The 18,947-nt window shown below is 39.1% G+C and overlaps 2 protein-coding genes across 5 annotated transcripts; both read left to right on the top strand.

Moving 5' to 3' along the window:
* Nucleotides 1-623: 623 nt before the first annotated feature.
* smpd2b (sphingomyelin phosphodiesterase 2b) lies at nucleotides 624-6,865 on the top strand. The gene is made up of 11 exons (XM_010730115.3): nucleotides 624-897; nucleotides 2,212-2,333; nucleotides 2,426-2,522; nucleotides 2,674-2,750; nucleotides 3,196-3,289; nucleotides 3,760-3,849; nucleotides 3,937-4,019; nucleotides 4,200-4,332; nucleotides 4,452-4,556; nucleotides 4,691-4,868; nucleotides 5,307-6,865. The coding sequence occupies exons 2-11, from the start codon at nucleotides 2,284-2,286 to the stop codon at nucleotides 5,729-5,731; spliced, it is 1,332 nt and encodes a 443-aa protein (XP_010728417.2). The 5' UTR covers nucleotides 624-897; nucleotides 2,212-2,283; the 3' UTR covers nucleotides 5,732-6,865.
* Nucleotides 6,866-7,230: 365 nt separating this feature from the next.
* pkp1b (plakophilin 1b) lies at nucleotides 7,231-18,843 on the top strand. Of its 4 annotated transcripts, XM_027279535.1 has the most exons (15): nucleotides 7,492-7,558; nucleotides 7,681-7,734; nucleotides 8,751-9,084; nucleotides 9,817-9,911; nucleotides 10,690-11,111; nucleotides 11,240-11,381; nucleotides 12,255-12,462; nucleotides 12,935-13,094; nucleotides 14,831-14,948; nucleotides 15,826-16,002; nucleotides 16,477-16,647; nucleotides 16,832-16,985; nucleotides 17,256-17,442; nucleotides 17,606-17,690; nucleotides 18,103-18,843. In XM_027279535.1, exons 2-15 carry the CDS (start codon nucleotides 7,684-7,686, stop codon nucleotides 18,175-18,177), a joined length of 2,379 nt encoding a protein of 792 aa, XP_027135336.1. In that variant the 5' UTR covers nucleotides 7,492-7,558; nucleotides 7,681-7,683; the 3' UTR covers nucleotides 18,178-18,843. The 4 variants fall into 4 exon arrangements, with proteins under 4 accessions (XP_027135339.1, XP_027135337.1, XP_027135336.1 ...); XM_027279536.1 differs by lacking the exon at nucleotides 18,103-18,843 and having other exon boundaries at nucleotides 7,245-7,558; nucleotides 17,606-17,699; XM_027279538.1 differs by lacking the exons at nucleotides 17,606-17,690; nucleotides 18,103-18,843 and having other exon boundaries at nucleotides 7,231-7,558; nucleotides 16,832-16,942; nucleotides 17,256-17,410.
* The last annotated feature ends 104 nt before the right edge of the window (nucleotides 18,844-18,947 follow it).

Below are 18,947 nucleotides of genomic sequence, written 5' to 3' on the forward strand. Positions count from 1 at the left end.
AACAAACACCATGTTCGTCTGTTTTGTGTATTGTTGGACAGCTACACACCCCCATCCTGTTTTAAACAGCCGCCGTAACTACGGCAACCACAGTAGCACCGGACACGCAGCGTTGCGTGTATGCCGAGCAGCCCTAACACAATTTCCTGTACTTTAATAAAATACATCTTATCTTTATCTTATCTTATTATCTTATTATGTTTTCAAGTCAATGTATCAAATCCCACCTGCTCAGCCTCGGTCCGCGTCACTTCACACAGAACACGTCGAGCGGGCGGAAGAAAGAGCAAAGAGAATCCGGTGGACTTTCAAAATAAACTACCCCGCGCAAAAAGCAAAAAGCTAAACTGATTAACTACGTAGCATATTTACACATGCAGATGTATATTTAGTAAACACAGTCTGGCGGGGTGAACACGCTACAGAAACGGGTCACACCGGCCGTGTATGGCGCGCTTGATATCTGGTAGAAGCTGACATGCGCAGCGGAGGGGGGAGTAAACATCTTAATTCACGCCCTGTGTTTTTATTTATTTTATTTATTTATTTATTTATTTATTTATTTATTTATATTTTTAAAGGGAACACGGAAGTAAAGCGGAAGTGAAAAGCACTCTTTCTGCTCGTGTTTTATTTTTAGGGGGAAACTCCAACCGGAAGTCGTAACAAATATTTTTGTCCCTGTTGACTTTCCGCCGGCAGGAAAAGCGAAAAGTCCGCAGCAATGGAGCAAAGGCTAAACACCGTCAAGTTAGTGTGCGCAGTCTGAATGCGGCCAGAGCCGACCATGTATAATAATTAACCAGTTTTACAACAGCTAGCACAGGAAGTGTCCGACGACATAACGGCGCATGAAACGGCCCCGTTAACGACAGCTGACGTCAACAGGTTCGCGGGGTGAGTTAAATTAACCGAGTTGATGGACAAACCATTTGGACAACATGTCAAACAGAAACCGGAGCCTGTTTCATGCTCACAGAGATTAGCCGGATAGCTGGACAGAGTTATTCAGCAGCTGTGATCTAAAACAGGCCACCTGCAGTGATTAGGAGCATAGCTGCGTAATATTGAAGTCATAATAAATAAATAATAATAAAACATCTGTTCAGTTCAGGGCTGGGGTTTATGTTGACTGTCAACGTTGGACAAAACTTTACCTACAGTACGTGCTGCCTGAAGTTACTCTGCATTTCCTGTCAGACATGTCGGGTCGCTTGTAACTTAATCATGGATTCATTTGGATGTGCAGCTTACTGACTTTTTAATGTGAATGACTTTAATTTGGATTTAAAGTCTGTTATCCAGCCATGACATCTACTGTGTGTGTGTGTGTGTGTGTGTGTGAATGATGCAGCACCCCTCAGCTTGTGTGTGTGTGTGTGTGTGTGAATGATGCAGCACCCCTCAGCTGCAGGTCCAGGGACTTTAGCTTCATGCTAGTCTTAGATATACGAGGAAATGGGTTGTGTTATTTACCTTTCTCTGTGTTGACACAGTGGTTAACCAGCTCTGCTCGTTCAAAGGAGACCATTAACCCAAAAGCCCATTGATTCTTTTCATCGCATTGCTGTTTCCCCTCTCCAGACAGGGCAAAGCTATGTCAGCACTCTGTGTGTGGGCCTGGTGCTTTGTTTCACTCCCAGGAGAAAAGGAGTGAATGCAATGCCTCTTTACTTTGTCTCATTTTTTAATTTTAAAATACATTTTCTCACTGCATGGCACAGTGAGGCCTGCTGGGGTCAGCTCGGCTGCTTATGTCTTCAGATCTGACTGTCTGACTCTCCACAGGAACAATTGATTTATTTACAGTTTTTCAGTATCAAATGGTGAAAATTTGCTGACAATTTAAAACCCAGAGCTGGAACTATAGTCAGGCTGATAGTCATGTGCTTGTTTTGCACTTTTGGTGCTTACCATGCAGTTCTTAATGTTTATCTTTAATTTTTTAATTTTCTTTCTGCTTATTCTTCTTTCCCGTGACTCGTGATTGTGTGCTTTTTCAGGTGATAACGTTTTTTAAATATTTTATTAATTGAATTCACGTGTGTGTTTTCCCTTGTTCTACAAATTCCAGTTGTAAAACACACTTTTTTTGTTCATGAGAATATGCTGGAAGGTTTTGTGCACCCAGATAGTCCACCTGATATGTCCATTTGGGATTTGGATATCAAAAATCAACATCTAACAATCGTTTTCATGTGTCACACTAAGGAACTATCCCAGTTATCGCATCGGATCTGACACTCCATCGTTCCTGCCATCGTTCCTGACTCACCTGCCAGCATGGCTAATGCAGAGTCTGTCCGTCTCCAGGTCTTCTCTCTGAACTGCTGGTCAGTGCATGCGTTTTTTTTTTTTTATGTCTTTATACATGTATGGAAACACAAGCGAGAACACATTGTCCTTACTATGTTTATTTTCTCAGGGGGATCCGATACCTTAGCAAACACTGTTCTCAGCGCTATGCTATGCTTGGAGATATGTTGTGCAAGAAGGAGCATGATATCGTCTTACTGCAAGAGGTTTGTGGCATCTTACAATGTTATAAAGTCTTGCGTTTATTTGAATTTGATATCTTCTGAAACCTTAATACATCAATGTGGTAAACTCGTATTAAATCTTAATTACGCAACAATCTACTTTCCAAGTGACATATAGTTTTTTCTTTTGCAGGTTTGGAGCGAGAAAGATTATCTCTCCTTGAAACAGAAACTTGCCAGTTGTCATCCTCACTCTCATTACTTTAAAAGGTAATAGTTTTACTCTCAACCCAAAGTTGCTGTGCAAACACTTTTGAACCGGTTATCTGCCCAATCTATGATTAAAATTCATGAGTAAGTTGTGATATCTTCCAAAGGCCCCATGACGTGCCTTAGTGTAAAAAAAAGTACTTTCATGGCATTGATCCATCTGCAAAATGTAACTGAAGCTTAGGCCTTAACTATAAGGATTAACTTCTGAAGCTTAATTCTTTCTTGACTGCCAAACCAAGGCATAACACTGACATTAATTAAAGGGTCTAATCCCCTCTGCGGCTCACAAGAACGCCCATTTAGTAGATTTCTCACGTCTACTGTAGATAACACTTTCACATTCATGTGATTTTATTAAACAATAATCAGGTACTGCTGAAGCTGTTGTTTGGTGTGGAACATAAACTTCTGTTCATGTTTTGCCTTACTTCTCATTCTGCAGTGGAGTCATAGGCAGTGGATTGGCCATTTTCTCCAAACACAGAATCCATGACACATTTCTTTACCGCTACTCGCTGAATGGTTATCCTTACATGGTAAGTGTGGGGAGCCTGAGTTGTGTTTTGTACTCTACTCTGTATACAAATATGATTTAACACAGGTTTATCCAAGAGGTGCTTGGTGCAATAACTAGGTACTACAACTGAGACTAAAATTTAGCAAATTTAACAGAAAGAACTGAATAGAAACAATTTAAGAAAACACAAAGAAAATCATAGTTTTAGTTGAGTTTTAAACACATATAAAGAGTTAGCTCGCCCAGCTTTCTCCAGCCGGTCATTTCAGAGTTGAGAAGCACTGACTGCGAAGGCCAGATCTCCTCTGCTTTTTATTCTTGACCTGGGAATTATTTATAGAGACCTATCAGTGGCACTCAGGCTGCACTTAAACTGGAGTAAGAAAGTCAGCAGTTAGTCCCATACACTGGCTCACAGTGGATATGTGATTATTAAGTGTTAAAACCTCTCTTTGCAGAATCTCCCTTTCTCTCTTTCCGAATATTTAGGCTCACCATGGAGACTGGTTTGGAGGGAAAGCTGTCGGGATGGCCGTCTTAAGCATCGGCAGCCTGATTGCAAACATCTATGTTACTCACGTAAGGCATCATAACATCAGCTCTCAGTCTTATGTACATGTCATTTATAGTTATTGAACAGCTGGTGTCCCTGCGTATTCATTTTAGCTGCATGCAGAGTACTGCAGAGACAAGGATCCTTATCTACCTCACAGAGTGGTTCAGGCATGGGAGCTGCAGCAGTTCATTCGGTATTGTGTTCTTCTTTGTTTATACCGCACATAATACATAGCTGCTAATGCTATATTTGTTTACTCTGGTATATATTTGCATGCATGTCTGTTGTCAGTTGGTGCCCGGCAGTGTTCTTCACTTTCACTCCATCTTTATGTTGTGTCGCTGGTAATAATATGTTTTTGTATGTCTATTAGCCACACCTCTGCTGGAGCAGATTTGGTGATTTTAGGTGGTGATCTCAACATGCACCCTCAAGACCTGGGTAATAGACTACTGAGGACTTCCACTGGACTCCGAGACTCCTATTTAGAGACTGCTAAATTTGATGTAAATAGTCACAAAAGTGCTGCACACTACATAGCAATGTGGATGTAAAAGCAGGACGACCATTCTCAAGAAGTCTGATATTCTCATCCACAACACTTAAAAATCATTTTCTGTTGCAGGGATGTGAGGACGGTATGACTCTAATCGCTGACAATCCTTTTATCTCTAAAAACGAGATTCTTCCATTCGAAAAGGGACTTCGAATTGACTACATCCTGTACAAGGTGGGTGAACGCTTTGTGCAGTCTAACCTGCTCTACTTCTGTTCCTTCATGTTCACAGCAAGATGTTGAAGTTTTCATATGAATTTGTAATGTTTTTTTTTTTTTATTTAATTTTTTTATTTATTTATTCCCAGGGATCTCCCAAAGTGAACATTTATTGTGATTACATGTGCACCACCAAAGGCTCCGTACCCGACCATCCATTCCCATACTCCGACCATGAAGCTTTGACGGCTGAACTTAGGCTGGAGACACACACTCCATCTGAGGCCCAAAGTGACAAGAAATTATGGAAACATGACTCTGCTGCAGGTATTTCTACAAGCCATGCTCACAGGGTGGTTTTAAAAACGGCAGTTTCTGTTTATCGGCATCTTGACTGAAATGGCATAGAATTGTTGATGGATTGCCATAAGATTTTGTGCACATACATCAGGTTTATGACATTCTACCTGCATAATTAATTTCAATCATGTCCAGATTTCTCCTTTTGAAAAACATCTTTTAGTTATTTTGAAAGGTGGAAACAATTGGCTGTTGTTATGTCAGTACAGGTAGGTATTGGTTTTCTCTTTAAGGCCTAAATGTCCTGTATTCACATCCTGTAATTTCATCATGGTTAAAATGACTAGTGTCATAGTCATAGGACTTCACTGTTCAGCTGACCTGTATTAAACACACCAATGCTGCTGCTTGTGTTGAGCTGTTGCAAGAGTTTTGACATTCTCTTTGTCTCTGTCACGTCTTCAGGGAAGGTAGCTGAGCTGGTCGACATTATGACAGAGGCACGTACTGAAGTCAAAGTGGGTTTGCACTGTGCTGAAAGGATGCGATACACGGCAACACGCACCGGAGTGATGGGGCTGGCTCTGCTGTTCCTGGAGTTGGCCATCGCTGCTGTGCCGTATTTGGCCCTGGGAGCAGAACAACCTTTCCCTCTCACTTCCTTCTACATGCTGGCTGGATTGTGCTTTGCTATCCTTCTGACTACCTTTCTGCTGTATATCTTTAAAACCATGGAGCTAAAATCTCTTCAGGGGGCTGAAGACCAGATGAGGCTGGCTATAGGTAGTCTACAAGAAAAGCTCAGGGGCTTTCCTTTGGCTCAGCCCCACAGCACCCAGCGAAGGCCCCCAGAGGGTTTGGAGCCCAGTGCCTTTGACCCAGAGGAATAAAGCTGGAGCCAACTGGGTCAAAGCGAAGCCTTTGAAGTGAGCTTTAAGATGGATGTTTCAAAGAGTCATTTATCCCCTGAATGTATTATATACTCTTGAGATTTAGATCCGTACTGCAGAATGAAGGAGTTCTGAAAGACCTTTCCGAAAGTATTGCAGGACACATGCTTTTTTTAAAACTTTTTATATAATCACCTTTAGCCTTTTCTACCCCTAGATTTCCCTCTATGCACTTCACTTCAGCAAACATGCTTCCTATGACATAGTATGATACTTCTGTGCTACTGCTGTTCTTAAAGGTCAGAAACGTGCCCCCTTTGAGGTCCGACTTGCATTCCACCCACCAGTAGTTTCAGCGGGACCAGTTGTTTCTGTTTTTAAATTCCACGCTTCCCTTTTGGAGAGTGCACCACACAATGATAGCGGGTCCAGACTGTTTGCTGATTTAGTTACAGAAAGTAGCCCTGTAGTCCCCACTACACGGAAGACACACACACTCCGAAGGTTTACATTTTGGTCAGTAACGTTTGTTTCACTTGAGGAAGGACAGATTGCTGCAGGCTTCCAGTAGCACTTCCAGAACCTCATGACACTTTTCAGTGTAGTAGTGTACTGTCAGTAGTATATCTCTTGGTTATCATGTTCACTGTCTTACACTTCCTGAAAGTATCTTTATGTTGTACAATCTACACTCCTCTTTCCCAATGTATAGCAGTGGGAATGTGCTGAAGATATTCTCAGTCATATACACTAATAATAACTTTCTTAACTTTAATTTTTTGTGGTTTTACAAAAATGCCGTGCTGTAGAAATCACAAATGCTTAACTTATCTATATATATTAATATATCTTTAGTGTGCTGTGCACTTAACTTGACTAACCTGTTAAACCACTTTCTTTTATGTATGCTGGGAAATCACTTAATGTTCCACATCTCTTTGAAGCAGTATTATGACTCCACAAGACAGCAACTGTTCAGTTTTATTCTTAACTTTCACTGCGATGGAAATGCACTTAGTAGTTCTTAGTTGTTTTTTTTAGTCATAGAATTTCGGACACCTGATGTTCATTCCAACTGAAAATTGTAATGGGCACGATTATGAAAGCAATAATAAAGATCTTATTCTCACCCTACTTTACTGCTGTGGCTTTGGATAAATGTGACAGTGGCTAACTGATACACAACAGGACTTAACATTCACCACTAGAGAGCAGTCTGAGTACACGAGGACAGGTGAACCTTTCAAATGAAAACACCTCTTGTTCTGCAGTAAATGAAACACCAAACTGGCAGCGAGACAAATGTGCCGAGCATGTGAGAGGAAAAAGACGAGCCTGATTTGCCAGATGTTTCGTGTGCCAACTGGCACATATACACCCTCAGGGAAAGAGCACCCATGGGTGTGGTGTATTTCAATTTTTTATTTATTTCCCAGAGCAAATTAGATCAGTGCCTTTTGGATTCACACCAGGTATAAAATTAAACTGGAACATTTAGTGCCACGGCCCACCCAAAAAGCTGCTTTGGCCAATAAGTAAAACATTGATAGGTTGCTAGAGCTACGCACATTTAAGCCTACATGACCCTAAATGTGAAAAATATGCATACTATATGTAAATTAGGCAGCCCTACACCTAATGCAAATTAACTTGGAGCAAATTCTGGAGTTGTTCTTTCATATGCACATGAGTGTTTACATTTAAATGAGAGGAGTTGGAGGCAGAGCCAGTAAAAATGCACAATTTTTTACAGCTTCTTGTGCAGTTTAAACAAATATCATTTCTTTTATTTCTCTCATATTTAAGTCAAGTCACAGCATATCTAAGGTATTTGGTGGTTATTACTCAGAATATTTATCCAGATTCTTACCTTCCTGTCCCGTCCTGTTCAATTATTTCATCCTGTTTTACCATCTTTGCAAAAATAAATCAATAATTTTCTCCTGCAGTGTATGTTGTATGATGGTAATGGCATCGTTTTCCAGCTCTCGCAGCAGTGTCAGGTAAGCTCTCATTCCACATGTACACCTAAGGGCTTTTTGTGTCTGTCATGAACATGTCTATTATGTGCTTTTAAATGTGACAAGACTGTAATTACTTCATCTCAACAAACTACAACACTAAAATACTACTTAGCACTCATGCATCAGTATTAATAATCTAATAATGTCTTAAATGATTATAAATCATTTTACTGCCAAACAAGTTGTTGCTGTTGATATTTTTATTTTTTTTACATTTTGCTGATTCTCTTTTAATTAACTAGGATTTTGAGTATTTTTACATTGTTGTATTTGTACTTTTACTTAAGTGAAGCATTTATCATCAGGAGTAGGAGCTAATATACTGGTAGGTAGTTTAAATAATGCATTGCATTTTTTGGAGGCTCGTCATCATACCTGACAGCAGTCAAACAAGTGTAGCGGAGTAAGTACAAAGTACATATACAGTATCATAAAATTGTAGTATAAGTATTAAATGGAAATACTCAAGTAAGGTATAAGTACTCTAATAGTACTTTAGCAGTGGAGGAAGTTTTCAGATCCTTTACTTAAATAAAAGCACAAAGCACATTCTAAAAATACTCCATTATAACTTCTGCTTTTAAAATGTTAAGTAAAGGTGTCCAAACATTTATTTACATTATTAAAATAAATTACAAACAAATAAATAAAAATGTAGGATTTTCAAAATAGTTGCCAATTCATTTTCTGTCATTCATTGACAAATTGACTAAAGTAAACTAGTTAAATTTATGAACAAAGCATAATGTTTTATATTTGATATGCATAATCTTAATCTGTAACGCAATCTGTTACTGAAGCTGTGGTGAAGTAAACAAGAAAAAAGTACAAGCGAGTAAAGTAAATGTGTGCAGTAAGATACACGAGTAACTGTACTTAGTTACTTTCCACCATGAATCGAGTATTTGTCATGACAAGTGAGAGAAAGTGCAGAGAGTGGGACATAATGCCTGACTGCAGCATTGTGCCTGGATGGGTGCGGTCTTATCGTGCAGGGCTGGGCAGGGCAAGGTGCGCTTATCCTGTGCACTTCAGACAACACTCCGCAGCTGACTGGTTTCCCGTACGAGCAGAGCCCTCCTTTGGATGTTGTTGTTGGGGCCACCTGGACAGCTGGAAAGAAAAGAAAAAAAAAAATGACGAACCAGTATCCGCTGAAATCCGTCATTTCCATCACGAGTGTGGACGACACGTCGTTGGCTTTGCCCTCAGTGAACCAGTATCGATCTGGACAGCAGCGCGTCCTCGAACAAGTGCAAACCATCAGGAGGACCAAATCCAGGCAGTCCAGCAGCAGCAGGAGTTTATCTACTTCTTTGTCTCCAACAAGTAAGAGCAGCTAGTGCACCAAAGCTGTTTGAGTTTGAGCAGATCAAAAATAGTTTTACAGTTTAATGATTTTACTGATTAATTATAGAGATAATTGAGACACAATTCTATTAAACAGCTATTAAAGTTGAAGTTTAGAATCTGTTGCGTTTTTATGAGCAGTTTTCCTTTAAGGAACTTGTGAGCTGAATATATAAAATGTGAACAATAAGAAATTTTATAAGCTTTAGTTTTTTTTTTTTTTTTTCAGATTTTGCTGACTCATGACCTTTGTATTTCTAAAATCCTGGCAACCTCCTGGTCCAGACCTCTCTAAATCTTTTGCACTCCATAGGATGTTGATCCGGAGTGACTGACTTACAAAACATTTATCAAAGATAGAAGCTAATCTCAAAACCTGGCGCAGATCAATGAATTACACGGTGTCCAGAAGTCTGACATTTTAAATATAAGATAGAAATGGTTATTAATTCAAACAGAATATGCTGATCATTTGCACTGTGACCTTTACAGCTCTGTTTTTTCATGTTCTCACTGCTATCTACCAGTGTAAAGCGCTCGCTGACTTTTAGCTTTATGACTTTAATTTCTCTTTAAATACATCATGGGCACGGAATCTTTGTAGGTAACAGTTTTCCTCTTTCCTTAAGTGAAGGCAGTAAATCAATGACATTGATCTTAGGTATGTACTCTGCATGATAACAGCTGATAAACTTCCACGTTCCCCCTCAGGCCCTGTATATGACTCAGTGTTCAGTGATGCCTCAAAGTCACAGTCGAGCACATCTAATGGAACTGTCTTCTTTGGGAATGGCTTTTCTAAAGCGGTGAGTTGTGGAGTTATCTTTTCTTTTTTCTTCTTTTTTTTTTAAATCAAAACATTAACTGGTAAGGTTGACTATTCTGTTTGTCTGAACCAGCTACTACTGAGGAGAGTGTATCTGCGAGTTCTGAGTTTTAGGCTGATTTCGCTCATTAGAACCTGATATCTGTGTGGATTAGCATTGTTAAAGTGTGTTTAGAATGCTATCTAGATTAGTGCTGCAACTAATGACTATTTCCATGGTTGGTTAATCTGACAAATACTCAATTGTTTGAAAATCTGATGTCTTCAAAATTTTTGTCCAACAAACTGTCTGAACCTCAAACATATTTCCAGGTTGACCAGGTAATGCTTTGTTTGGATCTGTTGTTTTACTTTGTCTGCAGATTCTAAGGATATGTGACATACCTTAACCAAGATGTTTTTGTGCCTAAACCTAACCAAATCTTCACCACAGTGGTGTTATATCTCTGCTAAAAAGCTATTGAAACATGTTTCTAAAGCTATCCAAATAAGAAGTTCTCATCGATGATTGAGAAATGGGTTGTTCCCAGTTGACTTCTCCCATTTCTTCGTTTCCAGCTCTTCCAAGAATCGTTCTGTCTTAAAAAAATGTGTTTACCAGCCTCCCATAGAGTCTGCCAGTCATTAAAATGTTCTTTCACAATTTCATCTGTCAATGCCAACTGTCAGTCACTCTGTCTCTTTGCTGAGTTTCTGTTGAAATCATCCGTTTTAAGATTATATTTCATTACAAACACATGTATTCTCTGGCTCTGCAGCTCAACCTAGAAAAAAACACCACCCGTCAACCAATCAACAACATAAAGGGTTCCCCTGTGAAGAGGAACACATTTTCTACCTATCAACAAGAGAGGAGTCACGCCACCGGTGGCGCCATGCGGTTTGGTCAAGCCAACACCAGCCGCAGCGAGCCTGATTCAGCCTGGCAGCGCACCAAACGCTCTGTTGCTGGGCAGAGGTTCCATTCCAACAGGCCCACCTTCAAGGCAGAAAGACCCACCAGTATGTTTGTAGTGAGCCCCACAACCCAGACTCCTCTCTTTCAGTCTCAATTCAGTGTTAATGGCATAGGCCAGACCAAAATAAATACCCAGTTTGGATTGAGCAAAGTTGATTCTTCCAAACAATCCTCAAAGCCTCCTGTTACAGAGAGTGGTCTGAAGGGAAAAGAAGATTCTGGGTAAGTCGGAGAATAACCTTTCTGTAATGCACATGGCTTATTTTGTTAATTTCAAATAATATAAATAAGATTTTTCACGGAATATGCATGCTTTCATTGTATTGTACTGTACTGTACTGTTCTTACAGGTCAAATGGGAACACTGGAGTTGCTGATATCACTATGAAAGAGGCTGTGGAGTACCTTACCAACAAGGACGAAACCTATCAGCACTGCGGTGCTTCCTACATACAGCACAACACTTTTATTGACGATAATGCCAAAGAGGAGGTGTTTTTTCTCGTTATCTTATCACGTTGTCAGTGTGCTTTTCATTACCATTTTAGGGAAGCGTGAGATTCAGGGCAAAGTCTGAGAAATGGCAGTTGACACTGGAGGAAAAATACAATGAAAAATGTAAATTCTATCTATTCGCTCCGTGCCAGTAGGTGTGCTGAATTTGAATTTTAAATGGATAGGTTCACCGATTCAGGGGCCAAGGGGGGAAAATTTGTTGTTGAGCTGCTACTGACCTTTACCTTACTAATTTGTTGTTCTATCTTCTGTTAAGCCTTCTGCACTGCAGTTAAATTAAAGTCAACTTTATTTAGCAGCACAATATAAACTAATATTCTATTAACACCAATTAAAGTAGTTCTTAAAACTTCAAATTAGCTCATATGTGTCTGCTTGGATTTTTAACTTTGGTTTAACCGAGTTCTCTGGCACTTCCTTAACTGTGATGGACAAGACAAAGAGTTTATTATAATAATAATTGCCACCCTATGTTGCAGCAGATGAAGGTAGATTAGATTAAATGTTCAGTTTGCATTAACAGTATCTTTTAGTACAGCTCTGATATGGTGTTAGGAGTACAATAACCAGTGAACCTGTCAGTCAGATAACATTTGAGACTTCTTGTGAGCCCCACTTGTTTGGTTTGGTAACTTGAATCCTGCATGGGAATGACAGACTCCACCATTAACAATGGAAACTACATGTTTCTTTCATATGGGTCTCAGGCCTCTGGGCCTGCTTTTCCCAGTTTGTATCCTAGCCTTGCCACTGACTCAAAGTGTTAGAAAATAGTGGCCTCATATGGACGAAGAAATATATTGTCTTGTGTTTAATATTGTCCTCCTAAGCTCTGCTCTTGTCCCACAGTTGTTGAAACTCAATGGGATCCCTGCGTTGGTGGCTTTGCTGCGCAGCTCCAGTCAGCAGGTCCACCAGACAGCCTCGGCCGCCCTACGTAACCTGTCCTTCAAAAGCAACAATAGCAAGGAGCAGATCAGTCGCTGCGGTGGCATCACAGAGGCTGTGACTCTGCTCAGAGACACAGACTCTGCAGAGATACAGAAACAGCTGACAGGTACAAGTTGGCTCTGAAGTATGTAATTATGTCAATGATACATACATTTACATACACACCTGTCCAAGTTAGACAGTAAGCCACATGTGTGTAGTTATAGATATAATCCTGCTGTCAATCATTCTGTCATATCCTCATTCTAAGTGATGCAAATGTATTAAATGTTTAACCCTCTGGAGTCCCATCAACACCCCTATCTGTTGCTTTTGCAGTCGTAAGTGATTGCTCAGATCCCAGAGGGTGAAACTGTGATGGCATCTGAACATTAATTGAATTAAGTTTTAGTTCTGTTATCGGGCAAACACTCAAGTTTTCCTGTAATTAAAACATTTAATAGGATAGTAAAATGTACCCAAACCTTTTTTATATTTCTACCATAGACAGTGAAAAATAATAAATCTAAAAATAATTTAATCATTTTGCCATCGGTGTGATTGACACGGTGCAGTTGATGTTTTAATTTTCTTTCTAGGTCTCCTGTGGAATTTGTCCTCTGTCGACAGCCTGAAGCCAGACCTGCTGAAGAGTGCTTTGCCTGTCTTAATGGAGCGTGTGATCCTGCCTTACACAACAGGTCCTGACCGGACTAACAATGATCATGATGCCTTCTTCCATGCCACCGGGTGTCTAAGGTAAGCAAAAAATGAATTAAGGCTTTGGATCTTATTACCTCTGTGTAGTTGAAACAGTTGGAAATAACAGGTTAGTGGCGTGTAACTTAATATGCGTTTAAGGATGTTTTCCTGTAGAGATTTATTTTGTTTGAGTGTGGTAATGTGTGGAGAAAAGATTTGTGAGACTGGTCGGTATAAAACCGTTTTTTTTTCCTCCGGGCAATTCGTTCTATTAACATGTTTGAAAGGCGGCGGTGAGGGTGAAGCTACCACTGTTACTCTGACTGCTGATGTTGAACACTACAAACTCCTTATTTCTGGTAGTGTGATGGGAGCGGGTTAAACGTGATGTTCAGGGGTGTGGAGTATACAGCAACGTCATATATATATTTTTGATCTGCAGGGCAGCATTACAAACGACTATGTAATGAACATTATAGACTGGGCCCAGGATAAATACATTTCTCAATTAAGTGACAGTACATATAGGTTAATTTATTTATTTTTATTTGATGTGTGTAATCCTGTTTCCATGTTTTAAAAGTTTTTACTGAACAGTTTTAGAGATGTTGATTGAACCTTAAGTTCATTTTGAGGCTGCACTGAGTTTGCATGTGTTGCATTATACTACTGTATGCTATATTATATATGGTTGTTTCTAATATTTATTCTGCTTTTATTGATAAAAACAATTATCTTGCACATTTCTTGAGCCATCAGTAGCTTTCCAAATCATTACAAGCTCATTTTCAAACGGTAAATACATAGGTTTTCCTGTCAGAGATGCTGTTTTTAATAGTACTAACCTTTATAGAGCAACAGGGTTTACAAAGTGCAGTTGTTCACTGCGGCCAAACAAAGAAGATTTTAGAGCATGATAGGTGGAAGACAAGATAGGCATGGTCAGAGGTGTATCCTTTAGGAAACATGACAATACAAGAGAATAAAGATGCATACATTGCATAAATGCAATAAGATAAAAGTAACTAAAGCTAAAAAAAAATAAATAAAGAATAAAAGAAATGAATGAATATAACGTAAAAGCAAGTCTATAAAAGTGACTCACTGATTCTGCAAGGTCAGTCCAAAGATAAGGAGCCCTGATGGCATTTCAGATTTCAGACTGCCATCTGGCACTTAAAGGGTCAACAGGTCTGCTATGTAGCTTGGAGCCACATAAAATCAACTCTCAAACACAAAGCCTCTAGAGAAGCCAGGATTGACGTGAAACCTTTAAAAAAAAAAAAAGACTTTAAGGTGCCTCAGACAGTCTGAAGGCTTTTTAACTACTGTAATTTTGAATGTAAATCTAGAACATTATCATCTGTCTGACCAGAGTTACAGGTGATATTAGTATGATAATAGTTATGTACTACATCAGCAGACTTCCTCTATCATTTTGGGAAAGCTGTAATCGTTTTGGTTGCTTTCTTTTCATTAATTTTACTGATTGTACACACGTACTATTACTTACCAGGCAAGGTAAAATTAAATTAATTATTATGAATTAAACAAATGATCAGACAATATATTATTATGATTATTATTTAACCTTTACTGCAAGGCCTTTCCATAAATGTTTGGACATGAACAATAAATAAATCCAATATAGAGTATGAATTAAATATTTACAGACTGTACTGTATATTTCACTGAATAAAACCACTGGATACATCTTATATTAATACGAGTGTGTGTGTCAAAACATTGTTTGACATCTTCACATCCCATTCAACGTTTTCTTTTCTTAACAGAAACCTGAGCAGTGCAAAGCAAAACAACAGACAGGCGATGAGGAAATGTCGAGGTTTGATCGACTCTCTGGTCAAATATCTTCAAGACTGCGTGGAAGCAGGAAAACCTGATGATAAGGTAATTTGTGAGAAAAGACAACGTGTATTGATATTACTGTAGCTGTCAGTTGTTACACTGTGCCCCTCACATGTCTGTCAGGTACGTGCATGTATCACACCTTCATGTGGAACGCTGACAAAAAAAACAAACTATACCGAGGAACAGCAGTTCACCAACCCTTTATGGGCCATTATGTTAGAGGACTATTGTAATTTACAGAGTCGTTCTGCTGCAACAAAAGGTATAACTGAGTCATACGCAGGAAACTATTTACAGTATGTGGCCTTTTTACTGTCATGGATATGGACCAGTGATAAGGGACAAGATGTATATGCAGGCTGGTAATGCTTATTATTGTACAGTGTTGTAAATGCTGATTATGTGTCAATGATAGGACTTCTCAAGCAGAATAACTGATTTGTTTGACAACTTGTAATGTTATGTTGCTTTAGTCTTGAGCCTCATTTGTGTAATTAGAGAATTGTTTTGATTGCACCATAGGCAGTAAAATATGTTTTACGCTGTCTGCCTCAAATCAATTTAATATAACTAACTTAATATAACTTAATATATTTAAATGGTTAATATGACTTATTTCTTTAGTAAAACTTAATTATTAGATATATATTTCAACGCAGAATTTAACAAAGTGACAGTAAAATGTGCACAATATAATGCAGTTAAATATATAGTATAATATTAGCACTCAACAGCATTATTGAGCATTAGCACTGGCAATTCTGTGTCCACCCCTGTGTACATCTGAAGAACGTATTATTTTATGTATTTGTGTGGCTGCATCTAGTCAAGATACAACACACATGCACACACACATATACGCATGTTAATCTGCAATGTGCCCTTATGCTGGGTGTTGTTCGACCTGCTGGAACAGCCTGTAGAAAACTGCGCCTGCATCCTGCACAACCTGACGTTCCAGCTAGAGGACGAGGCTCCGGCTCTTTTTGGAAGGATCACAGCTTTGGCCAAACCTGTCAACAGGAACAACAGCCAGGGTGACGCCGGGCCCATCGGCTGCTTCAGCCCACAGAGCAAACAACTAGAACAGGAGGTGAGACATGGACGGTGCACAACAGTGACAAACATACACACTGACGCCTAAGAGATAGTTTCAGTTCTAATTGCATGCCAGTCAGTACCCGCAGATACCACAAGTGTCATCTTGTCTAGAGAAAGCACCTATCAGTCTGCACTGTGTCGTTAGTCCTATCCCTTAGCGTGACTTGATTCATTAATAATCATAATGATAATAATCGTGATGTTGATAATTACAATCCAGCTTCTCAAAGCTTCAGAGTAACTGTCTGAAAAACTGTCACCTTTTACTTTGAGTTAAATATTTGCACAAGATTAAACACGTCTGGCTTCATTGTGTTCCCTGTTTGCCTCTAGCACAGTGACCGTGTGTTTTACACATCACTTCAAATTCATGTTATATTTTACTAGGATCATATGTTTCTAAAGATCCTATGTGAAATTCTGCATGTCTGCATGCTGAAGATGATGTGTCCCCTTTCTTGTCCAGTGCCACTTTGATTTCCCGGTTGTTGAGGATCCACTGCCAAGTGGTGCAGGCTGGCTGATTCACTCCAAAACTCTGCAGAGTTACCTGTCTTTGCTTGGCTCCAGCCAGCAAGAAGAAACACAGGAAGCCTGTTGTGGAGCGTTACAGAACCTCACCACAAATGAAGGCATTGTAAGAATTTTTTTTTTTGTGCTGTTGCACAATGACCAGGAGAAAAAAAAAATGTGATTTACATCTGTGCAGTTGTAGCTCATGGAAACCAATTTGGATTCCCTTTAAATTATTACTGTAAATGTTTTTCTAGAAACTTGTAAGTTTGTTTGTTTTAGATTTATATGTTTTTCTGTGCTCACAGGTCTCCGGTGTAATGAGCCAGATAATTGTGCAGAAACTGAATGGCCTGAAAACCATCAGTCCCCTTTTAAAGTCAAACAAAGTCAATCTGCAGAGGAACGTAGTGGCTTTGGTAAGAAACCTGACCAAGAACCCAAATCTGCACAATAATATAGGTAAGAAGCAGCCGCAAGACAAAACGTCAAGTTGCTTTATCAAAAACTGCTGCTTGTTTTAACAGAGCATATTTAAATGTAAATATGATAAGATATATGAAATAAGAAGAAAAATGTTTTTAGACTTTACAGTTTTGCTTCATAGTAGATTTCAAACATGGGTCATTTCCATTGAAGCCATTATCTTCTCTATCTCAAACAATCATTTACAAGTTTTTACAAGTGTTTGCATGTGTTAAACGCCTAGTTTTGTTTATCTTGTTACTGAAGCTCGTAAAGCTCTCCCAGAGCTGCTGGCCACCCTGAGTGAAGGCACCAAGAAAGGAAATGAGTCTGATGACACACTGGCCATGGCCTGCCAAACCGCCAACTGCCTGTTTATGAAGGACCCCGAGATAGGAAAGCCCCTGTTGAACTACAACTTGATAAACTCACTAAATGAGCTCAGCAAAAACGGGTGAGGTTGTTGTGAGCAGAGACACAACATTCCCGCAGACTTACTTAAAAGAATAGATAATAATTATTCATGATACAGGGATTACTCATCAAGGATTTACAATTGCATATTAGCTTCCCACAAGTTGAATCTGATCTCTAATATTTGTTTTCCCTCCATTAAGGTATCTCCCCAAATCCAGGAAAGCCGCAGCTCTGCTTCTTTACAACCTCTGGTCAGAAAAGGACTTGCAAAGCTTCCTGAAAAAAGTGAGTTAAAGGTTAATCCTGAGTGCCAAGATCTGTCAGTGTTTGGGTGTGTCCTCTCTGTTTCCTACCCTGTTTGTGGTTCCACACCCCTCTCAGGTATTTGTGAGAAACAGAGGGATACAGATTGATGGATTAGACAATGTTGTCTGGGAAATGCTCAGTGGTAATGAGACACTAAAGTGACACAGTTGAGGAATCTCGTAGCTCAGGTTTGAGGAAACTTGTCTTTGCACACGTACTATAGCACATTAGCGAGACGCATTGTAACTCTGAGGATGCTCATTCGTTTTAATTGCAGCTGGTGGTGTAACATCAAGAAACTTCCATGAGCACAGTGTGCATCACTCTTTGCAAAGTTCAGCATGATTACTTAGCAGAAACACTAATTTATATTTATCTATTTGTCTTGCAGCAAGGGATGGTTAAGTCCTTCTTTGTGAATGATGTCACCATGGCGGCACACAAGTCGGTTCAAGTTGTCGATTAACACGACGTTCTAAATGGAGCTCTGAAAATTATTAAAGAAGTAAGTCACCTGGACGTTCCTTTGCACATCCACGGGATCTATATGCTCTGAGGCTGAGCAGCATCCTTTGTCATTTCACAAAGAATTACTGATTACAATTATTGATTACATATCCTCATAATCATTCCATCAATAAATGGTTACATACAGTAACCAGTAGCCCTGTATGTATGCTGTAAGGTTGTAATTATTTTGGAATAAAGGTGAAGGTTAAGATGTTAGACTTCAAGTTTTTAGTTGCTTTTCTTGCTTTAACTGCCGTCTTTGAATGTAAATTCTTCACGTGTACCTGCAATATGCAATCTGGTACCATGAGCTTGATATATTAGATAATAACATAAGGGTTAGGATCTTACTTTGCACTGAAATTACTGTTTTTGATATCATAACACAACACTGTAAAAACATCATAAAATGAACATAGATGACAATAGAGGACATTTTCTGTTGTGTTAAAGTTTGCCATAAAAAAACAGTAGCATTGTCTTAAGCAGCAATGTGTGTTTACATTTTGTAAAGACAACTTTTATGTGGTGTATCAATCTTATTTTTCACATTTATGTGTGTGATCTTGATCATCTATTTGTATTATCTTTAAAAGTGTCAATAAAAGATGACAGAGTTCTACTCTTTGTGGCGTAAAATTTATGAGGTATTAAATATTCCATTATTAGTCATTTGACATGGTAACAAGTGAAGCATAAAGGGCTGTGTCAGTCTTACATATCTCA

This window comes from Larimichthys crocea, chromosome VI (assembly GCF_000972845.2).
Source record: "Larimichthys crocea isolate SSNF chromosome VI, L_crocea_2.0, whole genome shotgun sequence".
Lineage (NCBI taxonomy): Eukaryota > Metazoa > Chordata > Actinopteri > Sciaenidae > Larimichthys > Larimichthys crocea.

Bases quoted from the DNA above. Each gene is read 5' to 3' on its own strand.
- smpd2b (XM_010730115.3), top strand. From the start codon at position 2,284: ATGGCTAATGCAGAGTCTGTCCGTCTCCAGGTCTTCTCTCTGAACTGC. The intron at 2,334-2,425 runs GTCAGTGCATGC...TTATTTTCTCAG, and splicing joins GTCTTCTCTCTGAACTGCTG to GGGGATCCGATACCTTAGCA. The intron at 4,333-4,451 runs GTAAATAGTCAC...TTTCTGTTGCAG, and splicing joins TAGAGACTGCTAAATTTGAT to GGATGTGAGGACGGTATGAC.
- pkp1b (XM_027279535.1), top strand. From the start codon at position 7,684: ATGTTGTATGATGGTAATGGCATCGTTTTCCAGCTCTCGCAGCAGTGT. The intron at 11,382-12,254 runs GTGTTTTTTCTC...CTTGTCCCACAG, and splicing joins ACGATAATGCCAAAGAGGAG to TTGTTGAAACTCAATGGGAT. The intron at 17,443-17,605 runs GTGAGGTTGTTG...CCCTCCATTAAG, and splicing joins AATGAGCTCAGCAAAAACGG to GTATCTCCCCAAATCCAGGA.